The sequence below is a fragment of the Vigna unguiculata genome, chromosome 11, assembly GCF_004118075.2.
Source record: "Vigna unguiculata cultivar IT97K-499-35 chromosome 11, ASM411807v1, whole genome shotgun sequence".
Lineage (NCBI taxonomy): Eukaryota > Viridiplantae > Streptophyta > Magnoliopsida > Fabales > Fabaceae > Vigna > Vigna unguiculata.
The window spans coordinates 38,910,836-38,935,202 of NC_040289.1; the positions used below are offsets into that span (position 1 = coordinate 38,910,836).

The window sequence follows — 24,367 nt, forward strand, 5'->3', positions numbered from 1 at the left end:
CTTAATTCTAACAATATTGATACATACATCCATATATATATATATATATATATATATATATATATATATATATATATATATATATTATTTTTCTTAATTTCTATCATTTCTAAATTTTTTTCCTCAATGCAAACAAAAACATATAAAAGTGAATCAGAAACAATTCATATAATTTCACCCAAAAAAAAAACAACTATTGATAATTATTCCTAAATTTTATGTAACTTCTTGATTTGTCGCAGCTTAATTTGCCTTGTGGAACAAGGCATTGCATTCGTGGACCAAAACGAACGAAACAAGAGACAGAGGTCGCAAAGGATTTGAGTGCACGTCTAGAATTTTTTGAAGGACAAAATCCAATGGAACAAACTTTTGATCTTGTAATTTCATTGTAATTGCCTTCACTGTTACCTCAGTTTCGGTTTCGGTTTGTAGAACCACAGAAAACGAGGTACAGATTCAAAACAATTCGGTTTGCAGCACATGACACCACAGCCCAAGCCAATGCTTCTTTCCATATCAGAAATTTCCATCAAACACCCACTTCAAGAAAAGCAAAAAAATTCGAACTTTACGCGACCCCATCAAACCATGAACAAGAAAAGGAAACAGCAAATCGAGTTATAACAACGAGGTTGATAATTTCATCTTTTCATGTTTTCCCCTCCACCCTCGCATTAGTGAGTCCAACGCATGCATCAACGAAATCATGGTCGATGAAATCCGTGGAAAATACCTGCAATCTATCTGCATACCCTTTGGAAAAGCACTGACTAATGAAGAGTCTTGCAAAGCCATGAATGCGTTCCGTGACAGGCCTCACACACACGACGGGGTTATCCGCCACAGGAGTGACGGTGTTCTCCACTCTGTAGAAGTATTTTCTGAACGTCACAGATTGCTGTTCGCTGAGATGCTTCATGTTGCTCTCGAACTTCGTTGATGGCAAATCAGTGTTGATCCAGTTATCCCTCAGATACCCTTCACTCCACAGAGAACTTCCTGCTGGAGGCTGTGGCGATTTTCTTGGCTTCCAAACGCAGATAACTCTCTTTGGTAAAACCTCGGCTATGGTCTTTTCAAAAACATTATCGTCCTGAGGAACTAGGTAATCCCCCAGTTGTTCCTCAAGGTACTTGTCGAATTCGGGAGGATCCTCGTGCCCATACTCGGTTCTAACCTACGCAAAGACACGACATGCATGTCAGATACAACGTCAACGTGTATGATGTATATAAATTATAATACATATATGATTTCGGTTCTAACCTCAAGGATGATGATTTCGGATTGTGTTTCTGATAAGAACTTCTTGACATCTTTGATGACAACGTCGATGCTGTATGTAAGGAGGATTCCGTGGCAGACTTTGCGATCCTCTTGCACCCGAATGTCAACGACCCTTGTCCCCATCAAAAGCTGATGGTAGATGGACAAGGATTGGCATTGAGCAAAAGGGCGAGTGATGCAAGGGATGCCGATCTTGTTCGTTGCAGAATCATGTGTTCCAGGCCAAACAATTTGTTTTATCGCAAGATTCTCTGGGTTGAGTTCCGACATCCAATTTTTTCTGTCTGATGGATGGTAATCTGAGCCAGGGTAATCTTCCCCAGAGTTTCTGAGATCAGACAGAGTTTTTCCCTCTCTTTTGATTGCTTTTCTTTTCTCAATCTGTTTGGAGACCTGGGAACCCATCAAAGATTAGGAGAGGGACAACAACAACAACGACGACAACATCAAAGATTGTTGTTCCTGTTTCTTTTGCTGTTGCTGGAGTCAGCTGTTGCTGTTGCAGGTTATGACTTTGTTGGTGGTAGTGGAATTTAATATAATAAGGCATGCTGGCGTTGGAGTGGATTGTTTTTTTAATCAATGTGAATGTAGTTGCTGAATTGGACAAAGGTTGAGAAATATGAAATGATTCTTTTGTGCTTTCTTCACTCTATTGTTTTTGGTTATCTCGAAGAAATTTGGCTTTGGATTAGGAAGGACTCCTCTATTAGTATTGGCCTGTTGTTGTGTTTAACGTGGTGGGAACCTTCGCTCTAATTATTGGTAAGGAGTTATGATCGAGATGTGTTCTGGACCTGTGGGTGGGTCCACTTGGGTGGCTGATGAAGCTTCTCTGACTAATAAGTATTTGCTTTATTATTTATTTAGAAGAAGCATTTTTATTCGCTTGGTACGACCGATTCTAATAGGGAACAAACGATCACGAGTAGAAAAGAAGAATGACCAATTTTAATTCTTGATCAGCCATTGATAAACAAATGATTCAGACTTTTTTTATAACCAGGCTCTCATGGGTAGTAGTAATAGGCTATAGAGAAGAGAATGATAATCTCTTCCAGTTTTGCTCGTAATTCACTACCTCGATCAGAGCCAGAAATTCATTGTTGAACTTTTCTCCCTGGTTTTGCTGTGATGATGAAACTTGTCATGAAATCCAACAGTCTAGTTGCTAAGTTTTGTTTTCTGCTTATGCTTGTCTCCTCTCATGTTTCCTATGTTTCATAAGAAAATATATTTTATATTATTAACAAAGATATTCACCTTTTTTGTGTACTTAATTTCTCCGAGTTTCATGACTATTTTATTTTTTTTGTATATAATTTTGTTTTTGATTTTTACTTTTCTGAATTCAAATAATCATTCACAATAAAAAAATAATTTTACCCTTTTAATAATATTTTTAATTTAAATAATTATTTACAATAAAAAAATCATATATATTAAATTATAAAAATATTTATTCCTTTAATTATTTGTTTTATAAAAAATATTTTATAATTTAGCAATATTTTATAATTTAATAATTAAAAATTATCTTATAGTTTAATAAAAGATTTACTATATTAAAAAGAAAGTGAACACACATATTTCCATTAGTTACACATAAAGCAAATAGTCTTCAGTCGTCTACCTACATTAATCAAATTGAAAGTTTATAACACAAAATAAAATAAATGCAACTGTAAAACACACTATGTATTTAAAATCGTGCATATTATTGACAAGATACGATCCAATCTTTCTTTTGTAGAACATTAGCAGTGATGCTTGTTAAGCTTCTATTCCTATGGATATAAAATTCTCATCTTGTAAATCTATCCACATAATTTCCCTGAGCATTGCATAAGTAAGGAACTTCAATGACGGGGTAATTTTGTTTTCTTGTTTTATTCAGCTGGGGGTAAAATACAAATAAAACAATGGGTGAATTTCATAAAAATTTCTTACCAGTGTTCTCATTCCTCCTCCGCATTTATGGAAGTATAACACCGTGGAAGTTCAACTCGGCAAAATCCGGTGTCATCAAGAAAGAAAGTGAAAATGAAAAAAGAATAGTGACTTAGTCAATGGAATATATATTCCTGGTCTCTACAAAAATTGATCCACCGGCAAAAATCCCTAACTTTCACATTCTAAAGTTAGGCACTGGGACATGGTCTTCCAATGTTGTTACTTAATTAAGTGCCACAAAGGTGAGCACATTGATTCGTTCAGAGGGTGTGACACATCCAATACAGTGAAGTGTGAGCCTAATTATCAATGTCAATTCAACTAATGGCTTGCTCTTTTCTCCCCTGTCTCTCATCCAAAATATGTCTTGTTTTCTCAACCAGTTCCCATTTCCCAAGTGCAGCATAAATACTTGAAAGTAATTCATAGGCAGCAGAGGATTGTGGCTGCAATTTGATAAGGAGTACAGCTACTTCTCTCCCATGATCTATATTCCCACGCATTCGACATACAACATGGTCATCTGGCTTAGAATCCATCATCTGCAGATCCTTCCCGGAGTCATTTAAACACCCAGCTTCATCAAAAAGATTAGTTAAGCCCGCGTAGTGCTGTTGGTCAGGGACGATACCATGCTCACTAGGCATGGACTTGAATAACTGAAGCCCTTCCTGTACAAGACCTGAATGACTAGAAGCATTCAAAATGACGGCAAAAGTGGTCCTATTTGGCTTCACTCCTGATCTTAGCATATTATAAAGCATCGTAATTGCTTCTGTGAAATAGCCATGGTGAGCCAGTGTTGATAAAATCGTGTTCCACAACTCTACATCCTGCTTATTTCCAGCGAAATTAAAGACTCGTCTGGCAGTTTCCAACCTTCCACACTTCAAATACATGTCAACAATAGCACTGATTACAACAGTATTAGGTTTGATGCTATTTCGCACCAAAAACGCATGTATTTGCTTACCATGCTTCAGTGAAGCAATAGTGGCACAAGCTAATAGGCAAGTACTGAACGTAAATTGATCAGGTCTAACTCGATGCTTGATCATCTCTCTAAACACTCCAAGTGCTTCATGACCCATACACTTCCTAGAGTAACCTCTAATCAAAGATGTCCACGAACAGGAATTGCTTTTAGGCATCTGACTAAACAACTCAGCGCTTGATTCCATGTCGCCCCATGCGGCATAAGCCGAAACTAGTGTTGTCCACGCACGAACATCCCTCACAGGCATATCATCAAATAATCTCCTTGCATCTTCCATCTTTCCACATTTTGCATAAGCATCAATAATCAAGCTGGATATAACCACATTGGACAAAAACCCAACAACCGAAACCTGCCCATGGATCTGCCTGCAAAGTTCAAATTCCTTCAACTTTACAGAAACAATCAAGACACTGGCAAAACTAAACTCGTTATACCCCACAGCCAATCTTCTAAACCGTCGATAAAATCTCAAAGCCTCGTCAAATCTGCCACGATTCGCATACCCAGACACCATTGAATTCCAGGACACATAATCCTTGTGAGGCATTCGGTAGAAGAAGCTCCTAGCCTGCTTCATCATACCCAATTTAGCATACCCAGAAAGCATATTGTTCCAAGTAAACAAATTTCTATCGTCCATTTTGTCGAACACCTGGCGTGCCTGAACGAAATCGCCGCAGCTGAAGTACATAGTGATCAAGTGGTTTGCTAGAAGCGTTGGGGGGCGTTTGAAACCGGTGAGCTTCAAGTGGAGGTGAATCAACTTGCCCTCTCGGAAAGACCTGGTTTTGGAGCAGCGGCGCAAGAGGGTGGCGAGAATGTGCGAGGGTAAGCGAATGCCCTTGAGGCGCAATAGGTCGAGAGAAGAAACGGCGTCGGAGAGGGAAGAGTTGGAGTTAAGGGGTTTAACGATGCAGAGGTTGTGGGGGGATTTGCGGGTTGGGAACGAAGGAGATGGCATTGGCATTGGCATTGTAGAGAAAGACCATGTGAATTTGAAGGGTGAAAGTTTGAGTTGAACAACTTCATCATCTATGTCAACGACGATGAATGGAAATATGAGAAGAGATTTGAGGAAGACTTCGATGGTGGATTCGTTGAACTAGCTCCGGCCACCATGGACGGCGGATCTTGTCCAAACCAATGTGGCTCAGCAGCACATTGGCCCGAACCCTGTTTTAACAAAACCGTATTAACACTTTCTACTTTGATTTTCGCTTTTTCTCATTTAATCACACAATTATCACTTTATTTATTATTTTTAAATATTTGGGTGTAAATTAAACGTTTTCATAAATATATTGTTATATTTGAAACTTAAAAGTTATTTTCAGATTAAAAATAAAATAAATTAATTTTCAAAAATGTCAAATTTTAAAGTGTGAATAAATGGCTTAATTAAAAATGTAAATTTAGAGAAGTGTTTTTTTTATTATATATGGCATTGATTACGTTAATAAATTTAATTAGTGATCACAGAATATAAATATTTTAAAATGTCTATCGTTGTTCAATATTAATATTCTTCTAATATATCATAATTTATTAAAGAACAATTTAACAATATAAACAAATCTAAAAAATTATTTAGCAAATAATCCAAAATATGTTTAATAAATACATTGTTGTGATTGATAATTCAAAAACTTAACCACAAATAAAATATAAAAAACTAAAATATAAATTAAACAAAAAATATAAATACTTGAAATAAAAAAAAAGTAAGATTTATTTACCCATTTTAGCATTCCTTGTTTTTTAAAATACATGTTGACAAATATTTATAATAAATAATCACAAATAACTTTCATAAATATATTCTTATGATTAAGAATTCCAAAACTTAACTTAAATAGAATATTGAGAACAGAATCATATCAAGATGCAATGTTTGCAATTTGATATAACTCTTGTATATTATTATAGAAAGTAAAACTATTATTTAAATTTGACAAAATGTGTGTGTATATGAACAAAAGTAATATATATATATATATATAAGAAAACATTAAAAATATGATATGATAAAATATTACATATAAACAAAATAATTTTTTTTTCATCCTTAAGGTATTATAAACAATTGTGTTTCATTTATAAATCCAATATATACATATGTTATGTATATATATAAAACATTCTCCATTGTAGCAAAATGTAGAATTTTATTTATTACATGAAAAACACTTCGCAATAAAGGTGAAACACGTATTTTTAAAATAGGTTGAGAACAATATATATATATATATATATATATATATATATATATATATATTCATAAAATAAAATAAAAATATATAGATATTTAAAAAATAATATTTATATTAGTAAAAAAAATTATTTCTTTTATGGTTCTAGTTTAATGTTCTCATTTATCGTTGAAGTAAATATAAAGGTACATTCGATTAAAATTAATAAATATTGATTAAAAATGTTTTCGATTTTAAGGATTGTTTTTTACTTTGAATTTATCGATATTATATTTTAATTTATTTATTCGACATTTTTATAATTTGAATTTACATGAATTATAATTAACAGTTACATTAATGTTTAAATTTAGTAATTAATATTAATGATAATTGTGAAACCCATTTATTTCCCATTCTTCTCTCCACTGCCCACACACAGGAACCACACTCTCCTAAATACTCACACTCTGCATCCACCTTCTTAATTTCCACTCCTCTCCAACCAGAAAAATGAATTTCTCGTTCTGATCCACCCTCTCTTCTTGTTGCAACCAGCAACACTAAAATTAGAACAGAACTTCTCCCTCAAGTTGTTCTTCCTTCCCATCCTCGTAAGTCCACTTTAATTCTTTATCTTTTCTCTGCAAATTCGAATGTTGGAGCATCTCCTTATTTAAAACCTAACCGGAGCCCTATTCTCACTTTAAGTTCATATAGGTTGTGCATTTGAGGGGTTCCTTTGCTGAAAACATTTTTGCTTCTTGGTGATTTAAAAGGTAAGGGAAGCTAGCCAATTTTCTTTAATTTTTGCATAGAAGTCTTTCTAATGGTTTTAAAGTTCATGATTGAGTGTTGTATGAGGGCTTGAATGGTGTGATTGAATGTATGAGTGCAGTGGTGGAGCTTTTATAGGACATGCAAGGGCCACAAACCTCCCATTTTTTTTATATTGAATTTTTTAATATTTTTATAAAATTTTAAATTAAATGTATATATTAAAAATTATTAAAAATTAAATTATGTATTTTTTTTTGTTTAATTATGTTTTAGGTTCTTGATAAACCTGAGAATTTTAATTGAGTCGTGATAAATTTTTGTGATCCATTGAGTACTTATAATCCAATTGTTCAATTGGAGGAGTCATTTTTTAAGGTTAAAAAAATTATAGGTGATGATGAATTTGATATTAATTCTTTGGAACAATATTATACAGGAAAACATATTCAAATATGAGAATATTCAATAAGTAAAAAGGATGAATTTAGGATAGCGCATCTAAAATAGTGTTCATATCTAAAATGATGTTCATATTAAATATAACTTCAAAATTATAAATATATTAATTTGGTTCCCCCATAATTATTGGTCAAGATCCGCCACTGTATGAGTGGATTGTGCAAAATCTTTGTGTTGTTGCATGTTGAAACAGATTAGGAACCTGGTATTTTCGCCCAAGCGAGTAGCTATCGCCTGAGTGAAAACACCAGGAACTCATCCCTGAAACTGCATGAGGTCTCGCCTAGGCGAGCTGGTTTCGCCTGAGCGAGAGACGCTCTCGTCTAAGCGAAACAACTTAGCCTGAGCGAGAATTCGCTCAGTTTTAGAGTTGCCCACTATTTGAGTCTCGCTCAGGCGAGAGTGACCTTCTCGCCCAGGCAAGACCTTCTAGCTTGAGCGAGTTTCTCTGCAGAATTGTTGATTATTCCTCTGTTTTAATTATTGGAAGCTATAATAAATGATATAATGTGATGTTTGTTTATACTATGCATGAATTATCGCGACTGGTAGTACATGTGGTAGGATTGTATGAAATCAGATCATCAGAAGGTGTGGTTGCGCTAGAATTTCAAGGGAAATTCTAGAGAATAAGTTAGTGTACGTGTAAGGACATGAGGACTCCTAATTTGGTTGGTATCCTGAAACTCCAATGATCATTCACGCTTAGGTAGAGCATAATGGATTATGTCGTGAGGAGTAACAGGAGGTCTTAGTTTTTGGACTTGATCAAATCTTAGACGTGAAGGGGACTTACCCTGTGAGCGGTCGGGTGATAACCCCATGTGTCAAAACTCTGCAAAGTTTGGGAACCGTCACAAGTGCAAGCCACCAAGAGCTCCAATGTTCCTTACATGATCTGGATATTGAGTTTATAATCATGTGTATTATACTGTGTTATGGGAGCTTGATTAATTATGACGGATGTGATAAGTTCTGATTTATACTTATTATCGAATTGTATGATTTTTCTTAATTAAGTTAGCTTACCCTTCTTGTCTATGTTTGTTTCCTCTGTGTGTTTTCCTCTTTTTGCAATAATCGCCTATTTTGGTGTGAGCAGATACAAGTACAGACGAAGATACTCCCCTACTCGATAGGAGTTGAAATGTGACAGTGGATATCTAGTAGTAGTTTCTATTTCATGTTTCGTTTAAACCTTGAGTGTTTTTGTTAACCCTTTCTAGCATCGGCGGTAAATATAACCAGTTCATTTATAGTTATTTGGATGACTGTATGGGTAATATATATATATATATATATATATATATATATATATATATATATATATATATATATATATATATCAGTCTCCTTCCTACTATTTTCCTACTCTCTGTTTTGGGTTATCATGATATAATATTTTATTTAGTAGTAAAAAACTACTAAATGAGATTTTACAATAATTATACCTTTATTAAATATAAGTGAGCAACGATCTAAAATTTATTTTCCCTACCAAATTTCCATACATAACTTCATTTACATCACTAATGTATTCAATTTAATTAAACTGTTCAAGTATTATATTAAGATATGACAATTATTAGTGGCAGAAGAGGGTGAAAGTAATAAAACTTGTATTGAAATGAGCCTCCTTATGTAAGATTTTAGATTAAATCTTATAAATGGAAAAACATGGCTGAAAAAAAAATATCAATAAAGATTGTTTGTCAAGATCTTCAATGAAATTAATCATTGACATATTGTAACAAAAAATAATGAAAATGTTATGTAATATGTTTATTTTTATTTTTTTTTCAAAATTTTACACCTCACAGTGTTGACAAGGAAATGGCTAATACAAATATACATATATATTATTAAATATCTAGTATTAAAGGTCGGAAATAATTATATTGATAGGATATTCTGAAGTATTGTTTAAATTCGTAATTAAATATGTATTATCACAGTATAACCCTTGCACTATGTAAAACATGAACAATAAATAATAAAATTTACAAAAAATAAAATATTAAATAAAAACTAATTTAAAGACAAAAGTATAATTAGCCATTGTCTAAGTTAGACATTATTTACAAGATAAAATTTGTTAATACTTAAAATAATCTTTATTATTAATAAAAGAATTATAATTAATCTGTGAATCAAATTCTAAATTATTCTTTAAAATTAATTATTAATATTTTAACTATAACTTATTGTTTTTGTTATTGCTTATCAACGTAACTACTTGTTGTTAATTGGTTTTCAATTAATCTATGATTAATAATATAAATTTATTAAAAATCAATTTAAACTCCAATTTATAAATTAATTATATTTTTTTATTAAGAGTGACAATTATTTCATATGTTAATAATGTTTTATTTATAAAATAATGTTAACTTAGTTATGTAATGATTATTTATTTTTTATTTATAAAATATATGTCATTAAATTAATTTTATGTAGTTTTAACTGAATTTATCATAATAAAACAAGTTCGTCAAGATTCATCAGAACAATAAATTTGTTGTAAGTTTAGTAAACCAAAAGTTATTTATAATATCAAGGATATTCGTCAATAAATATTTATTAACACCTTTTTAGATATTTGTATCTAGAATCTGTTGTCAAAAGAATAACTCATTTACTGTTTGATTATACTTGAACTACATAGGATTTGAAAGTAGGTTTAAAATATTAAACTCCTGATGTTGTAAATGTGAAATAAACTTTTATTTTTTCTTCTTTGCCCTCTAATATCTCCTCTAATATATTAGTATATACATCAACTTAAATACTTAACTGTGATCCATCTATAAATATTTATAATTTAAAATCTTCGTAACTAAATTTATTTTTTTTAACAATACTTTCCCTTTAAGTCTCTTATCACCCGAAGAAAAGTTCAAAGGGTGAAAATATTATGGTTTTTTGTATTTTAATATTTTTTAATTTCTCACACTTTTAGAGCATTCTTTTCCTTGCCATCTTTTCCTGTCCGGAAAAAAACAAACAAATAAATTGAAAAGGTTAACAAGGATAACTTTCATATAAATCTAGCTATGCCACAGAACTTAAAGAATCTTATCTTAACACGAAGTTCAAACATAAAAAAACTTCACCAAACTAAAGGTAATATTACAACTTTAAACAAATACAAATTAATCTTTTCCTATTCAATTATGCATACGAATCTTTTCCTATTCAATTATGCATACGAATCTTTTCCTATTCAATTATGCATACGATCGAACACATAATTCAAACATGCAAATTATCTTTCATGAAACTAAAAAAAATAATTAAACAACATTTCAATCAATATTTTTTATTCTCCGCTTGATTAACTTCACTAAGACTAATTTAAATATTAAAAAGGAAAATTAATTAACTCAGAGAAACACAAAAAGATAAATATCTTAAAGAGATAATATTTTTTATGGAATAATGTTTAAATAATTCATTTTTTTTTCTGTTTATCATTTTTAACTTAAATAATAAAATATTCATTCTTCGTCTCATTTTAACAATTAATATCTTTAACAACTAAACCAGTTTTAACAACTATAACAATAATAAACAATTAAAAAATAACAAATATACTTATAAATAGCCGATAAAATATAAACAACACAATAATTAACTTTTTTTCTCACTTTATCTCCCTTAATCCAACCAATACATGTGTTTTAGTAATTTTTTTCCCATTTGGTATCCTCTCACTTTCTTTTATACCTTCCAAACAAATGCATAAAAACACATGCATCGAATTTTTATATATATATATATATATATATATATATTCATATAAATACACAAGATAGATCTACATAGAAGTTTTCAAATGTATATACATGTAAAATCAGCTCAATCAAATATTTATTAAAAATAATTTATTTTATAATTCGTCATCATGATTAAACAATTTTTAAATCTAATGATAATAGAAGTGATTGGTTAAAAATAGATAAAAAAATAACTAGAATATCATTATTCATTTTTAAAATTATTAAAAAAAATCGCATACTGTATTGATCCACCAACTAGTTTACTTTAACTCCATATAAATGTCAATCATACCATTTACTTTCGTTATACAACTTAAAATAATTTAATCACCTTTTCTTGTAGAATGAGTGTGTAATAACCTCATTTAATCCAAATCACAATATGTATATCAGTGAAAAATTTAATAACGAAAATAATTATACATTTTTACCACTAAAAATAGAAAAACTTCAGTGACCTTCAATGGGTACATTTATCGAAAAGTTATTGTACATGATAATTGCAAACAATGCCTACTCTAATTACATTATTAGTAAGTATATTTAATAAGTATTATTATATAAAATATATTGAACTTAGTGAGAAAAAAAACACACTAGTAGTAGTTAAAAATAAGAGATTAATCGAAATGATTAAATAATAATAATAATTGTGCGTTGGGATGTTGAGTGTCCAAAATCAAAGTTGCGAGCGTCGACATCGAGGGACGGTAAAGGTCCGCGGTCACCCACGTGAAACGCAAGCCACATGATCAAATCAAATCTATAACAGGAAACCCTTATTCCACTTTTCATCCACGTCACCGTGATTTTCGTATTTGACGACGATTCCTATGCGTCCTTCTCCACCCTTCGATCCATATCCCTCACTCCAATCTCCCACCGTTCATCTATCCTTATCTCTACATTTCACTCCACCTCTTTACTACTATTGCAATTGCAATTGCTACATCGCTAACCCAAAACTAAACAACGCAACACAACGCAACACAACGCTCTCATCTCATTTTTATGAAACACTCAACACTTTCTTCTCTCCGTTTCGTTTTACCCCAACTCGTCGCAAACTCACTCACTCTCTCCCTCTTTCTCTAATCCACCCCTCACACGCAGGTTAGCGTTTCTCCTTTTTCTATTCGCTGTTTCATCTCTTTGCTTTGTTATTTTATTTTAAACCCTAATCCAATGCTTCTCATTACTTCATTTGATCTCTTATTCCATCACTCTCCATTCTCCGCATTCTTCTTTTTTTTTATTCTAACGTTTTACTTTTAATTCGTTATTATTGTTGATGAAACCTGTAAATTGTAACTTGAATTAGAAATGTTAATGTTTCGGTGCGTGCGTGGGTGCGTCTGTTCGTGCTTGGTTGGTTCCCCCGCCGCCTCTATATGTGGCTTTCTGATTCCCCCGTTTTTTTGATGAATCTAGGGTTTCCGAGTGACGCGGAGGATTTGTAATGGATTATGAGGCTGATGGTTTTGGTGCCAATGGCGAGGGAGAGAGCAAGAGAGTGGGTGAAGGCGTTTCTGAGGAGATTGTGGTGGGGTCCGATAGTTTGAAGAGTTTAGATGTAGAGGAGGATTTTCAGGAGGCAATGGAGCCGCGGGAGCAGGTTCATGATCAAGGATCCGAACTCCATCCGGAGGAGGCTGTAGTTGATAAACAGGATGATGCCAACGTTGGTAGTTCATTGGCTTCAGCTTTGGTGGATGAAAAAAGTCCAGATGTCGTTCAGGAGCCTGATTCCTCTAAGGAGGCCGTTGGGGATGATTCTGAGTCTGGGAAGCTGGGTGGAACTGATGTAATTGCTAATCAGGATTTGGAAAGGGATGGGCCGGGAACTGATAGTGTTCATCCGGATGTTGTTGATTCTGGAGTGTCTAGAGATGAAGATTTTTTTTATGGTTCTAATGGTGTGGGGGATGATAATTTGGAGCGTAATGATGGGATTGGTGGAAAGGAAGAGTCTGGGTTAAATTCTGACGTAGAGGTGTCAGATAAGGAAAATGGTGTTGTGGTGGATGAAAACTCTGGTTTGACGAGTGATAAGGCTGAATTTGATGATTCTGATTTCATGACTCCTAGAGAAAATGGTGGTATAACATTGGAGGATATAAGCATTGACAAGGAGGACGGTTTGGATACTGAAGTTATTACCAAATCTGAATCCGATGCGGTGATTCCAGCTGAAGGTACTGATGATGGGGATTTGAAGGACGCAGATCCTGAACTGGGAGATGGCAATACAGAGGTAAAGTTAAATGGTTCAGCGGATTCTTCTGGTGAGATTCAAGATGATACATGTGAAGAAGTACATGCCACTTCAGCTCACACGACTTCAGCACAACAGGATGAAGTTACTAGGGATGTGAAGGATGCTACTCTGGGCACTGATATGAGCCATGAGGATAGAAATGGCGAAGAAACCAGTGCCCCTAGCATTCAGAATGCTGAATTAACTGGTTATGGAAATGGTGATGCCGAAGATGAAAGCTCATCCTCTTTGGAAAATCCCTCAACTAAGGAGACATTGCCTATACAGGAGGGTAGTGCAGCTGATCCGAACGAAGGAAGTAATAAGCATGATCCCTCAACTAAGGAGACATTGCCTATACAGGGGGGTAGTGCAGCTGATCCGAACGAAGGAAGTAATAAGCATGATCCCTCAACTAAGGAGACATTGCCTATTCAGGGGGGTAGTGCAACTGATCCAAAAGAAGGAACTTATAAAGATGATCAAGCTCAGATTTCAGATGAAAATCATAGAGATGATGAGAACTCTTATGTTGTTGAAGAACCTGAAAGGATACAGGAGAAGATTATTAAAGAGACAGGAACCACAGAGGAGACTGGAGAGCAACCTGATCAACCTTCCGCAGATATTTCTTCGGCTGATCCTGGGCCTCCTCCTCTTCGTCCTTCACCTGAAAATTCTGCTGGTGCTGGGCCCACTCCTGTCCGTCCAGCCGGCCTTGGTCGTGCAGCTCCATTGCTGGAACCTGCATCTCGGGTGGTGCAGCAGCCTCGTGCTAATGGTACTGTGTCTAACGCTCAAGCCCAGCAAATGGAGGATTCCTCGAGTGGGGAGGCTGAGGAGTATGACGAGACACGTGAGAAACTTCAGATGATCAGGGTGAAGTTTTTACGGTTGGCTCATAGGCTTGGGCAAACTCCCCATAATGTTGTTGTAGCTCAAGTTTTATATAGATTAGGACTCGCTGAGCAACTAAGAGGAAGGAATGGGGGCCGCGTTGGTGCTTTTAGCTTTGACCGTGCAAGTGCAATGGCTGAGCAGCTTGAAGCTGCAGGTCAGGAGCCACTTGATTTCTCTTGTACAATAATGGTCCTTGGAAAGACTGGAGTTGGTAAAAGTGCTACCATCAATTCTATTTTTGACGAGGTTAAGTTTAATACCAGTGCTTTTAGTATGGGAACCAAGAAGGTTCAGGATGTCGTGGGAACAGTACAGGGTATTAAGGTACGGGTCATTGATACACCAGGACTTCTACCTTCCTGGTCAGACCAGCGAAGCAACGAGAAGATCCTCCTCTCTGTTAAGAACTTCATTAAGAAAACTCCTCCTGATATTGTGTTGTATCTTGATAGGTTAGATATGCAAAGCAGGGATTTTAGTGACATGCCACTCTTACGCACAATTACGGAAATTTTTGGGCCATCCATTTGGTTCAATGCCATTGTGGTTCTGACTCATGCAGCATCTGCCCCTCCTGAAGGCCCCAATGGCACTGCTTCCAGTTATGACATGTTTGTTACTCAGCGTTCTCATGTTGTGCAGCAAGCCATTCGCCAAGCAGCTGGTGACATGCGTCTCATGAATCCTGTATCCTTGGTAGAGAACCATTCTGCTTGCCGAACAAACAGGGCTGGCCAGAGAGTATTGCCAAATGGCCAGGTTTGGAAGCCTCATTTGTTACTTCTATCTTTTGCCTCTAAAATTCTGGCCGAAGCAAATGCTCTTCTTAAGTTACAAGATAGTCCACCTGGGAAGCCTTATATAGCTCGATCACGAGCGCCTCCATTACCTTTTCTTTTGTCAACCCTTCTCCAATCACGACCACAGTTAAAGTTGCCAGAGGAGCAGTTTGGTGATGAGGACAGTCTTGATGATGACCTTGATGAGGCATCAGAGTCTGATGATGAGAATGAACATGATGACCTGCCGCCGTTTAAACCTTTAACAAAGGCCCAGGTGGAAAAGCTGTCTAAAGCTCATAGAAACGCATATTTTGATGAGTTAGAGTACAGGGAGAAGCTTTTAATGAAGAAACAATTGAAGGAAGAAAAAAAGCGACGGAAATTGATGAAGAAAATGGCAGAAGCAGCAAAAGATCTACCTAGTGATTACAGTGAAAATGCGGAGGAAGAAGGTGGTGGTGCAGCTTCTGTTCCTGTTCCGATGCCAGATTTGGCCCTTCCTGCATCTTTTGATTCTGATAACCCCACTCACAGATATCGTTATCTCGATTCGTCAAACCAGTGGCTTGTTAGACCTGTTCTAGAAACTCATGGATGGGATCATGATGTGGGTTATGAAGGCCTGAATGTAGAAAGATTGTTCGTTGTCAAGGACAGGATACCTTTGTCTTTCACGGGTCAGGTTACTAAAGATAAAAAGGATGCTAATGTTCAGATGGAAGTAGCCGGCTCAGTTAAGCACGGGGAAGGGAAAGCAACTTCATTAGGTTTTGACATGCAGACCGTGGGCAAGGACTTGGCTTATACATTACGCAGTGAGACAAGATTTACTAATTTTAGAAGAAATAAGGCAACCGCTGGTCTCTCATTTACTTTGCTTGGTGATGCCTTATCAGGCGGAGTTAAGATTGAAGACAAATTGGTTGCCAGTAAGCGGTTCAAGGTGGTTATCAGTGGTGGTGCAATGGCAGGGCGCAACGACATTGCTTATGGTGGCAGTTTGGAGGCCCAGTTGAGAGATAAAGATTATCCTTTGGGTCGTTTCTTATCTACTCTCGGGCTCTCTGTTATGGATTGGCATGGAGATCTTGCTGTTGGGTGCAATGTGCAATCTCAAATCCCAGTTGGACGACATACGAACCTAGTTGCCCGGGCAAATTTGAACAATCGAGGGGCAGGACAAATAAGTATTCGATTAAACAGTTCAGAACAGCTTCAAATTGCTTTGGTTGCTCTCATCCCTCTCGTAAAGAAGCTAGTTGGTTATCCTCAACAATTGCAGTATGGACAGTATTAACGATGATAGTGTTAGCTTACTTCAGCTGCAACACCTGCATGGTAACAGGGAATGACTTCAAGTTGGCATCTTTCATGAAATGAGTGATACTGAATTTCGCTATGTTTTTTCATACTCAAGTTTGTCTTATTTAATCATATAGTACTTTTCTTCCTTAGCTATTCTCTTTCGGTGTTTTTGTTAAATTATGCTGCTGAACTCCAAGAATTACATCATTTTTATTCTTGTCTTCTGCGGATATACTTGATGCCTTGTAAATTCTTCTCTTATTTCTTTCTTAGAATGTTAGTCACTTGTACTTTCCGGTTTCTCCATACTCTAATAGCAGATAGCAGTTTGTGCTCTCGGTGCTATTCATTTAAATTTTTCTTGTTGGTCTTTGCCCCGTTGCAGTACCTTTTCAAGTACGTGTCTATCATCCATCTAAATCAACATAACTGCTATTTAAATTATTAGATAGTGTCATTGGGACTCTGCCAACCAAGTTCCGAAAGAGGTCATACCTTTTTGCCCCTTCCATGATATAATGCTTTAGCTATGTTTCTATTTTCATGAATTATTGATTGTGTTGGGCCATTTTTTTTTCTCGGCCTTTTGTGGCTGTTCTTGCTGCAAAATAGTTGAAACTTTGAAAACTGTGATACAAGAACTACATGACAAGTTGGACAGCAAAAAGCCCTAGACGACAAAGGGCAACTCCATTGATTTTTGAACTGCTCACTTTTCCACCATTTAAGTATATTCAAGCAAACTAAACATGGGCAGGGGCAGAGGCCAAGTCAGGTAATGTTTTAATTTTATTATTTTCTAAATATTCATGTAGCATAGCATGCAAATCTTGATTAATAAAGCTCATGTAGTGATAGCACTTTGGGGAAAAAGTAAGTTGTACCCTTTTAATTTTACTCATCAACTCCACATATGGCATGGGATTTGTGAAACATGTCGATGTGAAATTTCAATCCCCTGCGAAGCTTTATCAAAACACCTTTCCCTCTCTATTGTTATAGCCTTTGGAATTTTTCAGGTTAAACGACACAAAGTATAGACATTTATACACTGTCGTTTCCAGAGACCAGGCACGCACATTTAGCAAATGGGTTTTATTTGATTCGAAAAAATAAATAAAAAAGCCATGGGTACTTCAAATACAGACAACCCAGGATAGTGGAATGGCACGATATTGTATTCGTTGGGTAGAAAAAGAAAACATTTTGGCTAAAACTTGGAATGAAATGGATGGGTTTATTTTATAATTATATTTATGTTCTTAAGTTAACCAACTACATATGTTAATATACGGCGATGGTGCCACTGTGTGAGTACAGAAAAAGCACACGAAGACGATGACAATTAACTACACCTATATATAATATAGTGATAATGAACAAATTTAATAACATTGAAGATTTATTTTAAAGAAAGAGCGGTTGATAATGAACGAGGGTGACACTGTAGCTGATAATGGCGATGGTATGCGATCCAATTGTTACTTAGTAATTTTAATGCGTCATAAACTTGTTTAGTACACAGATAAATTGCTTGAAACTTTTTTACATTTGATTCGATGAGAATGTCTAGAAACTAATTCATGTAGAAGTGATACTTGAGGACGTAATTGCATCAATAGAAAATTATTAAAAGTAAACTAATAAACAGGTTATAGCTGTAACTAATAAGGAATCCAAAAAATAAATTGGGGTATAGGGCAAATTTCAACTAAGAAACGTGTTTGACCCGAAAACAAAGTTCATTGAAAGAAAGAATAAACGTAGGTTACGCAATTCATTACTTACCTCTTTTTAATGAATAAATTTGTTGTATAATTGGCCAATGTGAAGTGACGTAAATAAGAGACGAAGTGGAGGTAAGGTTCAAAGATGGGCCTCAAAGATGGGAATGGCTTTGGATCCAATATAACAATTTAAAGGCCGTTTCTGCACCTATCAAGTTTCTCCCTGCACCCCATTATTTTTATTTTATTTTCTGAAACGAACTAAACTAGTTTTGGTCAATTTTGTCCGAAATAAAAGTATTGAGTGTATGGTGAGTGTTTTCCAGAAAAATATTTTCGAAATTGATTTAGTGCGTTTAGAAAAATGAAATCCAGAATGAAAGAGTGTAGAAAGAAATTTGATAGGGTGCAGGAACAAACTATCCAATTTAAAAATGTTAAAAAATGGATTCTTGGCGTCGCATTACCTAACTATTTTTCCTTGGGCCCTTCTCTTTGAAGCCCACTACCAAGTATATCATTTGGGTCGAACCCAACTATCACATCTACCACATTAACCGCATCTGAAACCATCCTGAATATTGGCCTGTGCAAAAATACATATTAATATGACATTTACACGTTATTAATTTAAACAAGTTCAAAGGTATCCGTAGTTGCATATTTATCATTAACGACATTAAAATAGTGTATATATATATATATATATATATATATATATATATATATATATATATATATATATATATACAAGAGTTATTTTACGAACAAATTTTTGTTGTTGAATTAAAGTTAAACTTCAATTTTAAGATGGTAACTTAGGTTTAGATCCAACTTTTAAGATATTTTAATGATTGCTTTGTTATCTATGAAGTCACACGTTATCTCACCGCAACTACAAATTAGCACAAACTGTATGCTTTAACACGTACAGTTTTGGTGTGAGAAAAGTATGTCAAAGATGTCATTGACACATATATGCAACCTCATCTCAATGTGGGGAAAGTTTGAAAAATATCTTACATTCACTAATATAATTAAAATAATATATTACTGGGAAGACTTAAAGAAAATTTAAAAGTAAAAGTGTTTTTCTTTTTTTAAATATGACACTCAATTATTTTATTATTTAAAATATTAGACTATATATAATCTCTATTAATCGAGATCATTTTATAAAATATTTTCTTCTATAAATTCTTTCTAAAACTTTCCTATTCTTTCAATTTTTATTGTTTGGAAGACTGGAAATTGTAGAAGTGGTTTTCACAAAGAATTTTACATATCCATTGAATCAAAGTTAAAGACAAAGTAAATTAATTATCTGTTTCTTTTTTAGGCTAATTAGTATTTTGAGTTGCATGTGACTTATGGTTCAACACATATGACACAAAATAGGTTAAAGTGGATATTTGTTTATTTATAGTCATAGAAATGCACTTAGATTTTTAATTGAAATTTTCTTTATATAATTAGACCTTCTTGTGAGAAATAAAGTTCTTAGAGTTAAGAGTCATTTATACCATGTAAGGGAAGCTAGTAATATTTTTACATTTGATTAAACTTGCTAACATGCAAGTTTTTTATATTTGATGAAATTATTTGATTATTTGATTTTAAATTGCTTGATTTAGTTCAAATTGTGTTGAACATTATTGAATGAAATTGATTATGAAGTGTTGAAAAATATAGAGGATGAGTTAAATTGATATTTGACTTGTGGAATATTGGGAGTGAGTATATCATTTTGTATAACTGGCTTCTAATGATCCATTCTAATTTGATTTGGTATTGATTGTGACTTAGATAAGGGATACAATAACCCATTAGAGCCAATTATACAAATTGATATGTATTTTATTTATGATTTTGTGTAAACTCATTAGACGAGTCAAACATCTGTCGAGCGAGAGTTAAAAATAGAATTATTGAGAGCTCTACAAGATTTTGTTGGGAGAGCTTGATTAAAATAAACTCCCAGAGCCAAAGTCGTTGAAAGAGTGAATGAGTTGTTGAACCAAAGTAAATTTCGAAAAAGATATAGAGACAAAGAAGGTTTGGTTAGTGAATGAGCTTAACCTCATTGAGCAATTTTTCACGTTCTAAGACTTAAGTCGTTGAGTGAGTATACCTTCAAGACTAACTCGTTTAGTGAATAAATGAACCCGTTAAGCAATCAGTTAGATAAATGATATATTTAAAGTTTTGAAATTTTAAGAGTGGTAATAAATGTTATCAAATGGTTATAATTTTAAAGAAAATATTGACAATAAGAATGACTATTAGGTGGATGCTTTACGATACATTAATATTTTAATTTGGATCGTATATCCATGTCCGATTATTTAAAATCAAAACTAAGTTTGAAGACCATCACTGAGTTATGGTGAATTGCACCAATTTTGTAACTATCCATTTCAGTCTTCAAATAAACTATGATGTTACTATATATTATTATGAGATACACAAATTAAGTTACAAAATAATTATGCTTTATTTAAAGCATGCGAAAATCTATATTTCTAAATTTCAATTTCATGGAAAATTTTAAATCTAAAGTTCATGTATTCGATTCGGCTTAATCCACTACATCTTAAAAGTTTTATCCAAAACAATTAAACTTGTTGAAATTGGATTAGCGCTCATCATTAGGGTTACAATTTATTAATAAAGTATATCATGCGAGGATGCACTTTGGTAAACATGTTGACCTCCTTAAACTAAATTATGGATAAGTTATGTGTAGAACTTTAAAACACGTTGACAAATAGCGACTTCTACTTTACCTTTTATAATTGTAAATTGGTGTTCATCAAATTTCTTCCTGCACCCCAAGTTGATGGGATGCAAGAAAACAACCCTTTGTCAATCAAGGTGGTTCAAGGATAATTGTAGTGTCACAGTATAGCCCATGGTACGTTCGTCCACTGATTTAAGCTACAATGTTACGTTTAAAACACTCTTTCTATACCCTGCTGCTAATAAAATCACCGATATTTCCACAGAGAATAAAACGTTAAAACTTATTGGAATTTGTTGTGTTGAATAAAAATCTAGGTAACGTGCAGGCAGAGAGCGGTGCCATCTGTAACAATTAACACAAGGCCTCTCTAATATCCAAGTCGCATACGTTTATATATATATATATATATATATATATATATATATATATATATATATATATATATATATATATATATATTAAATTGAGTTCAACAATAACATCATTTGATAAAACGTTTGAAAGCAATGCATAAACCGAAATTCACCACCAAGCTTATATAGATTACGAATGATATAGAGGGAATATTACGGCAACATTTTCTGGCAAACATATTTCATAAAAACACTGCCTAAGCTACCAACACTTCTACCAAAAATGTCACTTCACTGTTTCAGTATTAATTTCACAATAAAACATAAGATAGGAGGACGGACAAAACTTCAATGGGAAACAAAAAAATAAGTTTTTGATATCCAACTCTCTTGTCGATCAATCTGCTGGAGAGACCAAAAGTATTTGATAGATCTTCAATTTTCTTCAACGGCTTTATCTTCAACTTTTTCAGCACTGCGTTCAACAACAAACAAGCTCAACAGCAGTAGCAGTATATAGATAGAACAATATAATATACATGTAACAAACACACTCCACGATCTGCATAGGAGAAAATATAAATTTTGGCATGCTCTAAGCACTAAACAGGATTATGATCTCAGTTCCATTCATATTATGAAATTTCAAGCTTGATTTATTACTGATGAGGACCACCAGTTTATCATCTTTTTAATAAAAATAATGCTTAGATGATGAGTACAGATTCCAACAGTTAAGAACATGAAACAATTTCTGCTTGCATATCTTCCAACAATCAAGAATTAAGCCAGCTAAATGACTCAAAGCCTAATAGCATTCATGTAATCCAGAAGACACAGCATCACTATATGCTTCAAAATCATATTGGCATGGAGAATACAGAAAAGTCCGCATCAAAAAGCGTTACCTAAGAGGTATGATACAGGATGAGTCATTAAAAAACTGTTTAAAACGGACTCAAAAGATAGTACTAAAGATTTACTTGAAAAGACAAAAAAAAAAAAAAAATAGTACATGGCATTAGTAGACATGTGAAGGCTACAAGCATCTCAACCGCATTAGACAGAGTACCACAACACAATACACACAAAAATAAACTCATGGAACAGATTTGAAAGCGCAAATTAAGATCCCTAAGCACATCTTAACCAGGCAAATTAAAATTCTGAGCCCTTGGTTCATTTACTTTTTCACACATTGAATCAATCAGTATCCAAAGAAGCTAATACCAGCAAGAAACAACCAATATTATAAAAGACACAGCACAATCTCAAGCATAAAAACAAAGAAACTAAGAAGAAACAGTATCAGTGACAAACCTTTTAGGACGTTCATCATCAGATGCGGGCTTCCTCCAACTCCTCTCAGTGCGACTTTCAGGCAAAGCAGCTCGTCCTCCACCATTGGGAGACCCAAAACCCCTTTTCACAAAGGAATCACCTGCACCTGTCTCCTTAATCTTCATGCTCTCAAGCTGTTCATCAATCTTTTTCCAATCTTGCCCTTTCTCCGCCAAAACCTGCTCCCTTGGCCTTGCTTCTCCGAACGGATTAACCCCTTTTGGCTTCCCCACATTCGCATCCTGTCCTTCATTGCTCACCGACAGAGACCGAGGTTGCAGAACAAGCCTTGGTCTGCCTCCACCAGCACCAGCACCAGCACCAGCACCGGCACCGACACCGACACTCTCGCTACCAACGTTTGTTTCGCCCTTCTTCTTGTTCCAGTCATTTGAATCAGCGCCGCCGCTGGAGCCAAACCCAACAACCCTCCTCTCTCTCTCAAACCCTCCACCGTTGGAGCCGAATCGCCGCTCCGACGGCACAAAGCTCTTATTCGAAACCCAGCTGTCCGATTCGTCAGCGCGCGACTGCGAATCGAAGAACCCTCCCTTATCCCTCTCCCTCCTCTCAAACCCTCCCGAGGGTTTCTTTGCCGCCGCCCAATTATCAGTCTCGTCAGCGCGAGAAGGGGGAAGCTCGCGATTGGAATCCCTAGCCCCAAAGGAACCGTTTCTCCTGGGCTCGTCAGAAACCCTAGATGAACCCCAACGCGAATTCGACGAGTCGTCTCCCGAGGAATTCCTGTTAGGGCGGTCACCGTAGGACCGGAAGCCTCCACCTAGACGGGTGCGGTCGAGCTCCTCGGCGGTGCGCTGGCGCGGGCCGGTGGGGAGGACGACGGGATCTTGGTCGGCGAAGGAGGTGTCGGGCTTGGCAGTGAACTCTGCGAGGGAGTAGGTCTGGGCCTTCTTCTTCTTGGGCTTTGTGGCGGCGGCGACGGCGAGGGAGGGGAAGTCGGCGAGAGGTTTGGTGGTCTCTTGGATTGGGTTCTGTTGAAGGAGTTCAGCCTCGTGTTCCTCGGAATCGATGGCCCACGCGCCGGGCTTTGACCACGCAGACACAGTAGCCGCCATTCTCTGATATGCTTCACCACCGCACTTTCTTTCGTTTCTTTTTTTCTCTCTCTTTTCTTTGTTCTCTGTGTGAGCACCTTGCGTTTTTCTTCAGCCACCCACTGTAACACGGTGGACATTTATATAGCCACACTCCACCATCGCCAAACCATGCTCCTTACCTTATTCTTTTCATAATATCATTATTATCTTTTAATCAAAACTAACTATTATGTATATCTCTTAATTTTTTTATCTAATAAATATTATTTTTTATATTTCTTATTAAGTTTTTCTTGAATTATTTTATATTTTAAAATAAAAATATGGTTTTTTTTATGTTAAATAAGTACGGAATAAAATATTGAATGTGCATGTATTATCATCACTCTATCCACAAACCAAATTATTTTCCTTACTACTCTCATATAATGATATTTTTTGTTTATAAGAT

General features: G+C 34.9%; 4 protein-coding genes across 4 annotated transcripts; 1 reads left to right on the forward strand and 3 right to left on the reverse strand.

Annotated features, from left to right (window-relative positions):
* Positions 1 to 145: 145 nt before the first annotated feature.
* On the reverse strand, positions 146 to 2,076 carry LOC114170745 (PI-PLC X-box domain-containing protein DDB_G0293730). Its single transcript, XM_028056296.1, has 2 exons — positions 1,270 to 2,076; positions 146 to 1,180 (listed from the first exon to the last, which is right to left on the reverse strand). The coding sequence occupies exons 1-2, from the start codon at positions 1,693 to 1,695 to the stop codon at positions 653 to 655; spliced, it is 954 nt and encodes a 317-aa protein (XP_027912097.1). The 5' UTR covers positions 1,696 to 2,076; the 3' UTR covers positions 146 to 652.
* A 932-nt stretch (positions 2,077 to 3,008) lies between these two features.
* On the reverse strand, positions 3,009 to 5,426 carry LOC114168828 (pentatricopeptide repeat-containing protein At2g21090). The gene has a single exon (XM_028053791.1). The coding sequence runs from the start codon at positions 5,214 to 5,216 to the stop codon at positions 3,561 to 3,563; it is 1,656 nt and encodes a 551-aa protein (XP_027909592.1). The 5' UTR covers positions 5,217 to 5,426; the 3' UTR covers positions 3,009 to 3,560.
* Positions 5,427 to 12,372: 6,946 nt separating this feature from the next.
* Positions 12,373 to 17,066, forward strand: LOC114169908 (translocase of chloroplast 120, chloroplastic-like). The gene is made up of 2 exons (XM_028055298.1): positions 12,373 to 12,563; positions 12,882 to 17,066. Exon 2 carries the CDS (start codon positions 12,910 to 12,912, stop codon positions 16,684 to 16,686), a length of 3,777 nt encoding a protein of 1,258 aa, XP_027911099.1. The 5' UTR covers positions 12,373 to 12,563; positions 12,882 to 12,909; the 3' UTR covers positions 16,687 to 17,066.
* Positions 17,067 to 21,675: 4,609 nt separating this feature from the next.
* Positions 21,676 to 24,051, reverse strand: LOC114169618 (eukaryotic translation initiation factor 4B3). Its single transcript, XM_028054855.1, has 2 exons — positions 22,838 to 24,051; positions 21,676 to 21,992 (listed from the first exon to the last, which is right to left on the reverse strand). Exons 1-2 carry the CDS (start codon positions 23,932 to 23,934, stop codon positions 21,953 to 21,955), a joined length of 1,137 nt encoding a protein of 378 aa, XP_027910656.1. The 5' UTR covers positions 23,935 to 24,051; the 3' UTR covers positions 21,676 to 21,952.
* Positions 24,052 to 24,367: the final 316 nt, after the last annotated feature.

Excerpts from the sequence above, each read along its gene's own strand:
- LOC114169618 (XM_028054855.1), bottom strand. The coding sequence starts at position 23,934 with ATGGCGGCTACTGTGTCTGCGTGGTCAAAGCCCGGCGCGTGGGCCATC. Across the intron at positions 21,993-22,837 it reads GATGATGAACGTCCTAAAAG|TGCTGAAAAAGTTGAAGATA; the intron begins GTTTGTCACTGA and ends TGTTGAACGCAG.
- LOC114168828 (XM_028053791.1), bottom strand. The coding sequence starts at position 5,216 with ATGCCAATGCCAATGCCATCTCCTTCGTTCCCAACCCGCAAATCCCCC.
- LOC114170745 (XM_028056296.1), bottom strand. The coding sequence starts at position 1,695 with ATGGGTTCCCAGGTCTCCAAACAGATTGAGAAAAGAAAAGCAATCAAA. Across the intron at positions 1,181-1,269 it reads CCGAAATCATCATCCTTGAG|GTTAGAACCGAGTATGGGCA; the intron begins GTTAGAACCGAA and ends GTCTTTGCGTAG.
- LOC114169908 (XM_028055298.1), top strand. The coding sequence starts at position 12,910 with ATGGATTATGAGGCTGATGGTTTTGGTGCCAATGGCGAGGGAGAGAGC.